We start from the raw sequence: 15,699 nt of genomic DNA on the forward strand, positions 1-15,699 counted from the left end.
GACAAAACAATATTGAAAGTAGGCCAATTAGTAACAATACAACGGCATCTAAGTGTTCAAGTAAAAGGAAGAGTCATGTATCTCTCATTTAAAATCAAAACCTTTAAATGATTAAGCTTAGTGAGGAAGGCATTTCGAAAACAGATAGGCTAAAAGCTGGGCCCTTTGTACCAAACAGCTAGCCAAGTTATGAATGCAAAGGAAAACTTCTTGAATGAAATTAAAAGTGCTACTCTAGTGAACACATGAATGATAAGAAAGTGAGACAGCATATTGCTGATACGGAGAAAGCATTAGTGGTCTGGATAGAAGTCCAAACCAGCCACAACCTTCTCTTAAGCCAAAACCTAATGCACAGCAAGTCTCTAACTCTCTTCATTTCCATGAAGGCTTAGAGAGATGAGGAAGCTGCAGAGGAAAAATTGGAAGCTAGCAGTTGTTGGTTCATGAGGTTTAAGGAAAGAAGCCATCTTCGTAACATAAAAGGGCAACATGAAGCAGCACGTGCTGATGTAGTGCTGCAAGTTATTCAAAATATCTAGCTAAGATCATTGATGAAGGTGGCTAATCAAAGCAATAGATTTTCAACGTAGATGAAACAGCCTTGGAATAGATAGATCTAATAGAAGAAGATGATATCTAGGACTTTCAAGGCTAGAGAGGAAAAGTCAATGCCTGGCTTCAAAAGCTTCAAAGGACAAGCTGACTCTCTTGTTACGGGTAACAGAGCTGTTACAGGCTATATGAGCTGATGCTCATTTGCCATAATGAAAATCCTAGGGCCCTTAAGAATTATGCTAAATCTACTCTGCCTGTGCTCTATAAATGGAACAGCAAGGTCTGGATGACAGCACATCTGTTTAAGCATAGTTTACTGAGTATTTTAAGCCCACTATTGAGATCTACTACTCAGAAAAAAAGATTCCTTTCAAAATATTACTGCTCATTCACAATGCACCTAGTTACCCAAGAGTTCTGATGGAGACGTACAAGGAGATTAAAGCTGTTTTTGTTGTGCCTGCTAACACAACATCCATTCTGCAACCCATGGATCAAGGAATAATTTTGATTTTGAAGTCTTACTGTTTAAAAAATACATTTTGCAAGGCTACAGCTGCCATAGTGATTACTCTAGGCAAAACAAATTGAAAACCTTGTAGAAAGCATTCACCATTCTAGATGCCATTAAGAACATTCGTGATTCAGGGCAGAGGTCAAAGTATCAACCTTAACAAGAGTTTGGAAGTTGATTCCAACCCTTACAGATAACTCTGGGGGAGTTCAAGACATCAGTGGAGGAAGTAACTGCAGATGTGGTGGAAATAGGAAGAGAACTAGAATTAGAAGTAGGGCCTGAAGATGTGACTGAATTACTGCAGTCTCACGATAAAAAATAAATAAGGAGTTGCTTCATATCAATGAGCAAAGAAAGTGGTTTCTTGAGATGGAATCTACTCCTAGTGAAGATGCTATGAACAATGTTGAAATGACAACCAATAATTTAGAATATTACATAAACTTAGTTGATAAAGCAGCAGCAGAGTTTAACTGAATTGATTCCAATTTTGAATGAAGTTCTCATGTGGGTGATGCTGTCAAATAGCATTGCATGGTACAGAGAAATCTTTCATGAAAGGAAGAGTCAATCAATGTGGCAAACTTTATTGTTGTCTTATTTTAAGAAACTGCCACATCAACCACCACCCTCATCAGTCAGCAGCCATCATCACTGAGGCAGCCTCTGATCACAATGGAATCAAACTAGAAATCAGTAACAGAAGGATTAACAGGAAAATCTCCTAACACTTGGAAACTAAACAACATACTTTTTTCTTTTGTTTTTTTGTGTTTTTTTGTTTGTTTTTGAATAACACACTCTCTTTTTTGAGATAGAGTTTCACTCTTTCACCCAGGCTGGAGTGAAGTGGCGCGATTTTGGATCCCTGCAACCTCCGCCTGTTCAAACGATTCTCCTGCCTCAGCCTCCTGAGAAGCTGGAATTACAGGGATGAGCCACCACACCCGGCTGATTTTTGTGTTTTTAGTAGAGAACGGGTTTCGCCATGTTGGCCAGGCTGGTCTCGAATTCCTAACCTCAGGTGATCCACCCTTCTCGGCCTCCCAAAGTGCTGAGATTACAGGCGTGAGCTACTGCACCCGGCCTGAATAACACACTTCTAAGTAACTCATGCATCAAACAGAAAGTCTCAAGGGAAATTAAAAAAATACATTGAACTGAATGAAAATGAAAATACAGCATCTCAGAATTTGTGGGACACAAAGCTGTGCTGAGAGGGAAATATGTAGCATTAAATGAATTTATTAAAAAAGGAAAAAGTCTCAAATCAGTAATCTAAGATCCCACCTCAAGAATCTAAAACAAAAAGAGCAAAATAAGCTTAAAGCAAGCAGAGAGAAGGAAATGATAAAGATAAAGGCAGAAGTGAAACGGCCAAACCAGAAAAGAGCAAAAAACCTCCTTAAGAAAAATGAAAAAGCCCAAGGAAGGAAAAACAAAAGAGAATGGTCATGAGATTCATTTGGGGATTACTTAGAGCTGTTAAGCAGATGAAAATAAATCAAGTAGTTGCTTTGGCTTCTTCTCTGGAAAGAATGCAGATGACTAGGCATGAATAGGAACCATCACCCCAGTACCCTGCTGTGAAAGAAGTCACATCACTGAGTTCTTAAGTACAAGCATAAATGTAATTTTTTTTTTCTCACATTTTAGGCTAAAGTATGAGGTAAAAAGCAGAAGTCCTCTGAAAGTCAAAATGTCTCATCGAAACGTTTGAAATATTGGCAATGAAATTTCCTACCGCTATTTAACAGGATAACCTAAAAGATGAACAGGTGTCTATTAACTTAAGGCTCTGAAGGCAAGCCACGATCAAGCTAAAATTATGCAATTTTACACATGATATCAATATTGTTGTTTCATATAATTCTGGATCTCTCCCCAAACCACCAACAATACTGGATATAAGTTTTGTCAAAAAGGCTTTCTTACCTCATAGAAGAAGGGATGTCCAGCCATATCAAAGATGTTAACTTTGATTTCTCTGTCTCTGACGTGTACCCTGAAATGTTCAAATGGAAACAATCCGAAAGAAAGTCATGGTTTCTCCATTTACCTTAATATCATTTATAAATTTCAAAAGGATATGTGTGTGCAATTTAAGAAGCTTTCTTAGTGCCTCTTCTTCATTCCAGATCATCTTTACAATAGCAGTCAGCAACCTGACAGATGATCCTGCCTTCTTATCCCAAGAACACTGAACCCACATGGAGTAGGCATTCTCAATTACTTTACTTTCACCTTCACTTCTAGAAACTTTGGTCCACAGCTCCCAACCAACAAAGGGTAGCTATTACTATGGTATTAAGAAAAATTGATTTGGGATAAGTAGGAGCAAGATGAAGTAAAATGAAAAGTTTTATTTCACTTAGTAAGAGACAGCTTAATTACCACTGGTTATATTTGGTTATCACATAGTAGAATAACAAAGATGTATATTAATGATGTCTGTTTAATTTTCTTGTGATCTTTATTTGAGCAAGAGCAATAGTGAATTTGTTTTCAGATATTTGGAAATAAAGAATAAAACCAAAGAGGAAACAATAACCATTCATATTAGGATTAACTACTGTTAACATCATAGCATATTTGTTTCTAGTCTTTTTTTTTTTTATGAAAAATCACCATTGGAAAATGATAAAGGAACATTAGAAATAATTCAAACACTAGGCTGGGGGCGGTGGCTCACGTCTGTAATCCCAGCACCATGGGAGGCCACGACGGGTGGATCACGAGGTCAGGAGATCGAGACCATCCTGGCTAACACGGTGAAACCCCGTCCTTACTAAAAAAATTTAAAAAATTAGCCAGGCGTGGTGGTGGGCACCTGTAGTCCCAGCTACTCGGGAGGCTGAGGCAGGAGAATGGCATGAACCCAGGAGGTGGAGCTTGTGGTGAGCCGAGATCACACCACTGCACTCCAACCTGGGCGACTGAGTGAGACTCCGTCTCAAAAAAAAAAAAAAAAAAAAAGAAAAAGAAATAATTCAAACACTAAAGAAAAACACAAAGATGAATGTTTAAAAGTTATTCCAGGCCAACAGGTAGAGAGGGAGAGAGATATAGTAAAATGACCTATCTATATTCCCTATGATTCCAGCCATCTCTGAGGCCCAGCTGAATCCTTGTTGCTAGATTACATGAACTGATCAATATCCATTTTCTTTTATTTTGCTTAAGTTGGTTTGAAATAGGTTTCTGTCAATTATATCCTCCTGACTCATCATGGGACAAACATCTCTTCCAAAAAAATTTCTGCCAGAAACAAAATAGTCTGTTGAATATACCACGGTCCTTTGGCATAATATGGTAATTCTCACATCTTAGATAAATAAACTAGCTACTTATATGAATTCAGAACAAAACTATCTTAAATAGGATGTCCTACTATATCACTGATGAAATCCTATGCTTTCAAGCAGGAAAGAGGAAAAGAAAACTAGAAAGAAAGGTAAATTTCAGGCTGGATGCGGTGGCTCACACCTGTAATCCCAGCACTTTGGGAGGCCAAGGCAGACGGATCACGAGGTCAGGAGTTTGAGACCAGCCTGGCCAACATGGTGAAACCCTGTCTCTACTAAGAATACAAAAATTAGCTGGGTGTGGTGACACACGCCTGTAATCCCAGCTACTTGGGAGGCTGAGGCAGGAGAATCACTTAAACCTGGGAGGCAAAAGTTGCAGCAAGCTGAGGTTGCAGTGAGCCAAGATCGCACCACTGCACTCCAGCCTGAGCGACAAGAGCGAAACTCTGTCTCAGGGAAAAAAAAAACAAAGAATGTGAATTTCATTTTTATTTTTATTTATTTTTGAGAAGGAGTCTCACCCTGTTGCCCAGGCTGGAGTGCAGTGGCGTAATCTTGGCTCACTGCAACCTCTGCCTCCTGGGTTCAAGTGATTCTCCCACCTCAGTCTCCCAGGTAGTTGGGATTATAGGCAACTGCCACCACGTCTGGCTAATTTTTGTATTTTTAGTAGAGACGGGGTTTCACCATGTTGGCCAGGCTGGTCTCAAACTCCGGGCCTCAGGTGATCTGCCCGCCTTGGCCTCCCAAAGTGCTAGGATTACAAGCATGAGCCATTGTGCCAAGCCAGAAATGTGAATTTCAAATGAAGAGCTTCATACATTTCACTGCCAAGAGCTATAATTTTCATTCTTTAAAGAAAATTTGCAGAAATACCCTCTGCTGCTGTCAGTTGAAAAATGGTGCTATAAGAGCATTACACAGAACTGTTGAGTTTTACTTTACCATTTACTGGGGCCACTTTAAAAAGCCATGAAGGTGCCGGGCGCGGTGGCTCAAACCTGTAATCCAGCACTTTGGGAGGCCGAGGCGGGCAGATCACAAGGTCAGGAGATCGAGACCATCCTGGCTAACACGGTGAAACCCCGTCTCTACTAAAAATACAAAAAATTAGCCGGGTGTGTTGGTGGGCACCTGTAGTCCCAGCTACTCCGGAGGCTGAGGCAGGAGAATGGCGTGAACCCAGGAGGCGGAGCTTGCAGTGAGCCGAGATCGCGCCACTGCACTCCAGCCTGGGGGACAGAGAAAGACTCCGTCTCAAACAAAACAAAACAAAACAAAACAAAACAAAAAAGCCATGAAGGGTATATCTGAACTTGACTCCACTCTTCACCTAATCAACATTCAGCTAGCTATATGTCACAACTTTAGTCTACCTTCTTAAATATTGCCCTCATAGTCTAATCTGGCAAACTTCCTCTTTAGATGTATCTATCTTACCTAACAATAAATATTTGTTGAGTACCTATTAGGTATAAGCACTATGCCAGGCACTTGGAGAAAATTTATACTAATAAATTTTCAGGGAGCTTATAATCTAGCAGGAGACATTACACATATACAAATAATAACAATACAAGGCAATTTTTGGTAAGTACCATAAATAGCACAGAGAACTTTAGGATTTCTGTCATTTGCAACCAAAAAGAGTCCTGACCAATAAAGGGCATGTTTAGAAGACCTTACGGGAACAGGAGAATGTTTGTATCTTGGAGAAATTGGCAGGGGTGTTCCAAGTGGACAGGCTGGATAATGGTGCTGAGGTAGAAGTCTGAGGGTAGCAGTTCAGTGTGGATGGAAAGTAAAGTGTGTAACGGAAAAGACAAAAGGGGGAAGGCCAGAGTGGGGCCAAGATAGTGAACGCCTGAAATTTCATGTTTAGGGAGTATGCTATCTACCCCAGTTCTACTGCATGGCTATTTCCTGCTAATTATATCCAACTCTTCAAACTCAACCCCCTCCTGACTCATCTCCAGATAAATCTCCAATTGGACCCAACTTTACTTTTCCCAATTCATTGTTTTTTTCTTTTTTTGGGATGAAGTCTCACTGTCGCCCAGGCTGGAGTGCAATGGCATGGTCTCAGCTCACTGCAACCTCTGCCTCCCGGGTTCAAGTGATTCTCCTGCCTCAGCATCCTGAGTAGCTGGGACTACAGGCGTGTGCCACCACACCTGGCATTTTTCTTAGAGACGGGTTTCACTGTGTTGGTCAGGCTGGTCTTGAACTCCTGACCTCATGATCCGCCCGCCTTGGCCTCCCAAAGTGCTGGGATTACAGGTGTGAGCCACTGCATCTGGCCCATTTTTGCTGGATTCTAATAGCTATGAAGATCATAAACCAACAAAAAAAGTTCTCTGGTAGAAAACGTTCCACACAATATTTATAGACTTTTTAGAGAGAATATTTCAAAATGCTCTAAAAACACACCTGCTGGAAGGACCTGCTAATATAAAAACATGTTTCCTGGAAAGTTACACCTGCCATTTAGGCTTTGTGTTGACATGTTCATTGCTGTAGCCTACACCTAACATGAGGCCTGGTGAATGGGATGTGCTCAATACCAATACATGGGCTGAATGAATTACATGATTACTAGATACCTGTAAAGGTCTACTATTCCTATCTTTCCCAACTTACCTTCAAAGTCTCCATTTCAAGATTACCTACACAAGAGCACTGATGTAAATATAGATCATTTTGGAAAGTTCTGAACTTCTGTGTAACTTACAAACCCAGGGAAACAATATACTTACTTTGTGACTCCATAGTCAATTCCAATTGTTGCCAGGTATTTAGATACGAATCTTTTCTCACAGTATCGCTTTATAATACAGCTCTAAAAAGGTAAAAAATACAGGCATTTAGTAAACATATAGTGAGAACACATACAGAATAAGTATATTTCTTCATTATGGTTCCTCTATTCATCACTATGAAAGTATTTTCAAAAGACAAAAGTGGCGGGGCACGGTGGCTCACGTCTGTAATCTCAGCACTTTTGGAGGCCAAGGCAGGCGGATCACCTGAGGTCAGGAGTTCAAGATTAGCCTGGCCAACATGGCGAAACCCCGTCTCTACAAAAATACAAAAATCAGCCGGGCATGGTGGCAGGCACCTGTAATCCCAGCTACTCAGGAGGCTGAGGCAGGAGAATTGCGTAAACCTGGGAGGCGGAGGTTGCAGTGAGCTGAGATTGCTGCCATTGCACTCTAGCCTGGGTGGTAAGAGTGAACTCTTATCTAAAAAAAAAAAAAAGACAAAACTATAAAATAACTGAAACAAGTATTAAAAGATTTTAAGAAAAATTATTTTTAAATTCTTCCCTTATTACTAAATATGCATGTTTTCAGTTGAGTTCTCAATCCTGTGCTCTTTTCTTTTGAAGATGTCTTCTATTCTTATGCTTTCAATGATACCACCAAAATATCTGTCTAGCCTTGACCTCACTGCCAAGACCAGATCCACATCTCCAAATATCTTTAGATTAGTTCCTTCTATTTTTTATTTTTTTTGAGCTTAGGAGGAGAGGCTGCAGTGAGCCACGATGGTGCCACTGCACTCCAACCTGGGTGGCAGAGGGAGACCCTGTCTCAAAGAGAGAAAAAAAATTTCCTGTTAAATCAATTGAATTGCGTTTGTCCTACTTGCAGTAAAAAGTACTCACTTCATAGAGCATTGTACATACTTCTAGAGTTTGCTTTTCTCTCTTCACAATAATAAATTATGGTTCCCAAGTTAACTTTAAAATAGCTCTACTCACTTTTTTATGGTTGCACAATAGTCTGTGATATGCAAATATTCCCTCCTTTTCATTGCTTGCTAGTTACTTTGTCATTTGTTTTAATTTGCTGTTTGAGTCAATGATTATTTACTAAGGCATTCCTTAATTTTTAACTTTAAAATGCTTTACCTGTATATCAGCCTATATTTTCCAAATCCTTTAAAGTGAGTAAGTATGTGTTACTTTTACAACGAAGGCAAAATAATAAGTTTTTTAAAAAGTTACACTTTAATCTTTTATCCATCTAGAATTTATTTATTTATTATTATTATTATTATTATTTTGTAGAGATGGGGTTTCACCATGTTGGCCAGGATGGTCTCGATCTGACCTCGTGAACCGCCTGCCTCGGTCTCCCAAAGTGCTGAGATTACAGGTGTGAACCACCGTGTCCGGCCTAGATTTATTTTTGAGAAAGGAATGTAATAGGAATCCAACCTACTCTCAAATAGTAGATAGTTGTTCCAACAATATTTACTAAATGGTCTCTATTTTCCCATAATTTTACTACATTTGTTGTAAACTGAATTTCCTTATGTATTTGGGTTTATTACTGGACTCTACTCTGTTCCACTGATGTCTCCATATTTCCTTCCCAATACCAATGGGAAAAGTTTGGTAGCTTGAAAAAAATTTTTTTTTAAATTAAACAATCATTTTATTGCTTGAGTACATAGATAAATTTATATGACCAGGACAGAGGCTGTAGATTACTCATTTCCAATTGGGAGGGAGGATTTGCTTGGTCTTACAAATATTGAGCCAAAGGGTGACTCTACCTCTCTATCAGAAATCAAGACAGAATTTAGCATCCTTATCCTTTCTGTTCATCTCAAGATGCTTTTGAACAATAACTACTTCTTAATTAAATGGTAGAGATCTTCAGGGAGATCAGGTGCAAGTCCCTTCTTGGACTTACGAATTCTTAAGATGCTATTGCCTGTCACAAAACGTACTTGAGCAACACCATGTGAGTCTCTCAAGAACCAAACTTGAAAAGGGAATCATGTTTTAACTTCCAACACCAAACACAAACTGGAGAACGTGATGGTGTCAAGGCTCAGTTATCATGGCATAGTTTCCTATTTGTAAGATGGGGGTCTACTTGTATACATCACAGAAACCAACATGCGAATGCATGCAAAGCTCTCACAGACATCCAAGGAAGGTTTACCCAACACTAAGGAAAATCTTTCTGGTGGAAATTGTGAACGTTGAAAAACCATCATCACAGTGAAAAAAAATTTTTTTTTCTTTTTAGAGACAGTCTCACTCTGTCGCCCAGGCCGGAGTGCAGTGGCACGATCTGGGCTCACTGCAACCTCCGCCTCCCAGGTTCAAGGCAACTCTCTTGCCTCAGCCTCCTGAGTAGCTGGGACTACAAGCGTGCGCCACCACGCCTGGCTAATTTTTTGTATTTTAGTAGAGGTGGAGTTTCACCATGTTGCCCAGGCTCTCGAACTCCTGAGCTCAGGCAATCCGCCTGCCTCGGCCTCCCAAAGTGCTAGAATTACAGGCGTGAGCCACCGCGCCCGGCCTGAAAAATATTTTTAAATGGCTGATACAGTTAGTCTTCTTTCACTTCTATTTTTTTTCTTGTTGTTTTCACATTAATTTTTCATAAAGACTTTAGTAGTCTTGCATTATGTTCTGGGAAAAAAAAACCCTTATTGATGTTTTCACTGGAATTGAATTTCATTTGTAGGTTGAGTAATTCACATCTATACAATATTGCGTAATCCTATCTAAGGAAAAAGTATATCTTTCCATTTGCCTAAGTAATTTATATCCCTTCGTAGAGTTTGAAACTTGTCTTCATATAGGTGCTGCCTATTTCATGTTAAGTTTAAACCTACGAACTTTATTTTTGTTGTAACTATAAACGAAAATTGTTTTTCAATTACATATTCCAACTGAATATAATTTGGACACAATAAAGTTATTAATTTGTGGGTATTAATTTTGCTTTATTGAATTTTTATAATGTTTCTAATAGTTTTTCAGTTAATTCTCTTTGGGTTTCCAGGTAAACAATCGCATTATTAGCAAATAATGTTAATTTTACCTTCTCTTTTCTAATATTTTTATATTCTCTTGCTCTTGTCTAATTGCACTGGCTAATAAAACTAGAAAAATGTTAAGTAGATGTGGTGACACTAGGCATTCTGAGCTGCTTCTAATGTTGTATCATTAGGCACAGTAAAATTACTTTTTTTTTTTTTTTTTGAGACGGAGTCTCACTCTGCTGCCCAGGCTGGAGTGCAATGGCGTGATCTCGGCTCACTGCAGCCTCTGCCTCCCCGGCTTAAGCGATTCTCCCGCCTCAGCCTCCCAAGTAGCTGGGATTAAAGGCGTGCACCACCATGTCTGGCTAATTTTGCATTTTTAGTAGAGACACGGTTTCACTATGCTGGTCATGAACTCCTGATCGCAAGTGATCCGCCAGCCTCGGCCTGCCAAAATGCTGGTGTATTACAGGCCTGAGCTACCGTGCCCAGTCCCTACAGGCTTAAAAAAACAAACAAACAAAAACCTCGTACACAGCTGACGTTCAAAAAAATGTTGACTTTCAGTGAATACTATGCTAGCACATACACACATAAGTAGTACGGGATCATGCTACATAGAAATAAAAAACACTAAGTAAACATTTACTGAGCATCTCCTGGGTGCCAGGCACGGGACTAGGCACTGCCTTAACAGCTCTTTCGGAGTTGATTTTGAACGCATACAACGATGGAAAGAGCACCGCAGTGGGAATGTGAAGACTTAGGTTCTAATCTTTTCTCGGTCACTGATTTGATGACCTTGGGAAGTTCTTAACCAACAGCTTCCACTTGCCCAAAAGGAAAGAATTTCAGTGAAGAGGAGGCCGTCTTGGAATTCATAAGGGAAAAGGCCTCAGGTTACCTCTGGCCTTCCCTCCCCACATTCTAAAGGAGAGTTTATAGCTGATTAACCACAGATGGGGCAGAGAGAAGGGCGGTGGAACTAACAGATATGGGGACACCACCAGACACCACCAGAAACAAAACACAACGCAAAACAAAACAGCGCCAGACCCCGGCCATCCCTTGCACCTCCCCTGTGAAACATGTCAACGTCAGTTACGCTCTCTCGTGACGGGAATGCAGAGTCTGGGTTGCCGGGCACCATTTCGCGAACCCCAAATTCTCACACGCACCCCATGCCGTTCCGCCGGCTCCCAGGCCCGGCTGGGGGAACTAAACTTTCATCCTCCACTTCCCGGTCCCGGACGGCCCCCTAGAACGCGGGCAAGGTATCTAGGCCGACGGCCCCTCATGGGGACCCAGGCCTCCTTACTCTTTTGGGGGCACATTCAAGGCTTAGAGGCCATCCCAGACACCATCTCCGGGAGAGTGACGTCGGAGGACGAGGGGGCAACGCAAAGGTCAAAAAGGTCGCGGAGTTTCGTTCGCGGAGCCGCACCCCTCGGCGGAGACCCGGGCCTGCTCGGGGGCGGAGAGGAGGCCGGGCCCCAGGCTGTTGAGTGGCCGCCCTTCCAGCCAATGGACACGTCGCCCCGCCACGCTGGGACCCGCCCCTCCCGGCGCGCTGTACTCACTTTCCCCACTTCGGCGTTGCCCATGGAGATGACTTTGATGCGGAGAGACCTCCCGGGCTCCTTCCGCTTCGGCATGTTGGCCTCCATGGCCCTGGCTCTCTCGGGGCCACCCGCCTCGGTCTCTTCTTGTGCACCGCTGGCCCGTCCTTCAGGCCTCCTCGTCCAATGGCGGACCCGCTGCTCTCGTCACCGCCTCGCCTCCGCTGCTCGCCATCCCCGCCGCTGCCTGGCTGCAGGCGCGGGCGGTTGGGAGCGCGGGGAGCCAGGGGAGGGAGACCGGAGTCTCGCGATGCTAGCGCGGGGGCTGCTGACGTCATCTGCAGGCCCTGGACACGCGGCTGCAGTTACCGGGTTTCTAAGGCCTCGTGCCCTGATGGGAAGGTGGCGTTGGGGGGCGGCTGGGTTTACCCTTCGAGGTGAGCGCGGCCTTGTTTTCAGGGACGCCCGGACGGGAGGCGTTTGTTGCTTTCGCAGCCGAGTGGTGGAAATGTATTGGCTCTTCAGGGCGGGTCTGGTAGTGTCTGGTCCGTTTGGGAGTGTTTTTTTTTTTTTCTGGATTCTTTTTAAGTTCCATGGGCCGGTCTGCTGCTCCTCTTCCCCCTCCAATATTATGTTCCCCTTGCTCGAGATCCCCGAGAGGCAGACCCCAGAGCCAGGAAAGTGGGAGGTCGGAACCCTGGTTCTGGAAGAGGGCCTTGGGCAGGGCGGGAAGGGACTCTGAATCTGGCTCCTATTGTTTTTTATTTTAAATGGAGTTGTCTATTTGGAGTCAAGGCAAGAGTGTTTAGTCTTGGCCCTCTTGTTACAGAGCTCTGATGGATTTGTTGACTCCTCTGTGGGAGAAAGGCTCGGCCTGCTAGGTGTTAACGCTAAGCCAGGCTGGAGCTGTGGACGTCAGTTTCCTCAGGTCCCCGCTGTTCACTTCGAACGTGACCTCAAGGTCTGCTCTTCCCTTCCCTTTAGCTGACAATGTAACAGTGGAAGAATAATGAGTCCTAAGATAACCACTTTTCTGCTGTCATTCCAGGGGGTGAGAAAAGCAGCTGCTTGAATAAAAGTCAGTCTGACAGGAACGGTAATTTTTTTTTCAGTGAATATCTTCAGTTACAGAAGACAAATAGAACTTGACAATGATTATTTATAGTGCCTTGAAAAAGAATGGCTGCCAAAGACAAAAGTGGCATTGCTTCTTTTCTCACCTAACTTTAAACATCTTACGGGAAGTGCATTACAGGAAGGCAATGAACAAAGGCTCAACATTTCATAGTAAAGTCAGATTTTCCACATTTTAATTTTAGAATGTATTTTTTAAACATTAAGTTTTTTTAAGACAAGTTTAATCTGGATTGTTTTGATAAATAATATAACTTAATTCACTGAAGAGTCTAAAATTATTTACAAATATAAAATTTAAGTCCTGGTTAGAATTTGGATAGTTTTAAAGCTTAAAAGAAGCCACATGCTAACTTCTCAGTATGATTTAATAAATCAGATTACTAAACATCTAATTTCTTCGACAGTTCACCTTTGGCCCTGTAATAGGGTAACTGGTATTGTGGAAGAATAATTATAAAAATGTCAAATCTTCAGCTGTTACGACTGATTAAGTATGGTGCTGTTGAGACTAAGTAAAACATGCCAGAGATTTAAATTGATTACTATTTTTTTCATATTGATGGTTTTTTTGTTTGTTTGTTTGTTTTTGAGACAGAGTTTCACTCTTGTTGCCCAGGCTAGAGTGCAGTGGCACAGTCTCTGCTCACTGCAACCTCTGCCTCCTGGGTTCAAGCGATTCACCTGCCTCAGCCACCCGAGTAGCTGGGATTACAGACACCCACCACCATACCCAGCTAATTTTTGTATTTTCATAGAGACGGGGTTTCACCATATTGGCCCGGCTGGTCTCAGACTCCTGACCTCAGGTGACCCTCCTGCCTTGGCCTCCCAAAGTGTTGGGATTACAGGCATGAGCCACAGCATCCGGCCCATATTGATGCTTTTGACATTTTATTGTATATAGCTACATTTTCTACTGTATGTATTAAATTAGTTTGGAATTGAAAGAGCAAGAAAGTTGTTTTCTTTCCCCCACTCTTTGAATATAAAAAAATAAAAATCAGCACGAGTTAGCCGCTTTTTCCATAGTATGGACCTGGGAGGTATGGTGTGAGCATGGATTCTGGAGCCAGCCCGATACACTTAATCTTGGCATATGTTGTAGGCATGAGGTGGTGATAAGGATTGTAGGAGATAATGCACAGGAAGTACGTAGTAGTCTCCCAGCAAACAGCAGCTACATGCTCTCATTTGCTCATACTTTTTTTATGTATTAAGAAAAATCCTACATCTTTTTAATGTATATTTTTAGAAAGTAAATTATGAAATATTTTGGACATACTTAAAGGTATAAAGTATAATGGAATGAATAGCCATGTATCCCCCACCCAGTTTAAGAAATAAAGTATCACCACTGGGCATGGTAGCCCACCCCATAATCCTAGCACCTTGGGAGGCCAAGGCCAGTGGATCATTTGAGCCCAGGAGTTTGAGATCAGCCTGGGCAACATGGCAGAACCCTGTCTCTACGAAAAAAGAAAAGCCGTGTGGTGGCCCAAGCCTGTAGTCCCAGCCACTCAGGAGGCTGAGGTGGGAGAATCACCTGAGCCTGGGAGGTTGAGGTCACAGTGAGCTGTGGTCGTGCCACTGTACTCCAGCCTGGGCAACAAAGTTGGACCCTGTCTCTAAATAAATAAATGAAAAAAGAAAACATCACTGATACTGTGCGTGGCCTTTCCCAATACATCCCTCTTCTCTCTCTACAAACAGTTGCAGCAATCTGAATGCTGCTTTAATTTCCAGGCATTTAAAATTGTTGTACTATATATGAATATAAACCTGAAAATGTAGTATTGCGTTTCATCTTTCAAAACTGTTTTGAAATAATTTTACACAGAAAAGTTTCAAGAATGATACCAAAAAAATCGTGTCTACCCTTTATCCAAATTCATCAGTTGTTAACATTTTGTCCCATTTTTTCTATCACTTGTGCTGTCTATATGTACATGTATACTCAAATGTTTCTGAGTAGTTTGAGGTTTATTTGCAGACATTTTAATCGATAGATATATATAGATAGATATAAACACAGGCCCAGCTTGGTGGCTCACACCTATAATCCCAGCACTTTGGGATGCCAAGACGGGTAGATCACTTGAGGTTAGGAGTTCAAGACCAGCCTTGCCAACATGGCGAAACCCCATCTCTACTAAAAATACAAAACTTAGCCAGATGTGGTGGCAGGCACCTGTAATCCCAGTGACTTGGGAGGCTGAAGCAGGAGAATTGCTCAAAAAAAATATAAACACATATATACACATATATATAGTGTGTGTATATATACATATATAAATATATGTCATATTTACCTATATATGTAAATATATGTATATATATTTCTTTTTTTTTAGAGAAGGAGTCTCACTATGTTGCCCAGTCTGGTTTTGAACTCCTGGGCTCAAGCAGTCTTCCTGCTTCAGCCCCCCAAAGTGCTGAGATTATAGGCATGAGCCAGTGTGCCCAGCCAGCTTGTTTCTTTATCCATAAATAATTCAATGTGTGTTTCTTCAGAAAGACTTTCTTCTACATGGCAACAGTAATTTATCAAAATCAGAAAATGCAGCATTTATACAGCACTATTATAAAATCCTGTGGTTTGAATCAAACTGCACTGAGGTACCTCACATCCCCACAGTAAATCCACAGGGGTATATCTGTGGAATAGCTTGCATTCTAAATTTTCAAGGCAAACGAAATGAAACCTAAACGACTGTGCAAAACTACTAGCTTGAGGTTGTTTACAGTTTCAGCAATAGATGGCGCCAAATTCCTTGGCTATGTCATGTCTTGAGGCATCCGGGCTTTCCAGTTGGTTGTGATGAAAAGTACA

General features: G+C 41.7%; 1 protein-coding gene and 1 long non-coding RNA gene across 3 annotated transcripts in view; one reads left to right on the forward strand and one right to left on the reverse strand.

The window, feature by feature from the left end:
* DNAJC27 (DnaJ heat shock protein family (Hsp40) member C27) overlaps nt 1-12,026 on the reverse strand; it is a 28,767-nt gene extending 16,741 nt beyond the window's left edge. Inside the window, exons 1-3 of one of the 2 annotated variants that reach the window (XM_003270587.3) lie at nt 11,754-12,026; nt 7,140-7,222; nt 3,011-3,080 (exon numbers count right to left, since the gene is read on the reverse strand). In XM_003270587.3, the coding sequence (XP_003270635.1) occupies nt 3,011-3,080; nt 7,140-7,222; nt 11,754-11,840 (240 nt within the window). In that variant the 5' untranslated portion in view covers nt 11,841-12,026. Of the gene's footprint in view, nt 1-3,010; nt 3,081-7,139; nt 7,223-11,491; nt 11,619-11,753 lie in introns of those variants that run through there. The other variant, XM_003270589.4, reaches the window with a different exon arrangement.
* Nucleotides 12,027-12,047: 21 nt separating this feature from the next.
* LOC115831519 overlaps nt 12,048-15,699 on the forward strand; it is a 78,939-nt gene continuing 75,287 nt past the window's right edge. The window contains exon 1 of the long non-coding RNA XR_004027013.1: nt 12,048-12,169. This is a non-coding gene — a long non-coding RNA (uncharacterized LOC115831519). The remainder of the gene's footprint in view (nt 12,170-15,699) is intronic.

Source organism: Nomascus leucogenys, chromosome 19, assembly GCF_006542625.1.
Source record: "Nomascus leucogenys isolate Asia chromosome 19, Asia_NLE_v1, whole genome shotgun sequence".
Lineage (NCBI taxonomy): Eukaryota > Metazoa > Chordata > Mammalia > Primates > Hylobatidae > Nomascus > Nomascus leucogenys.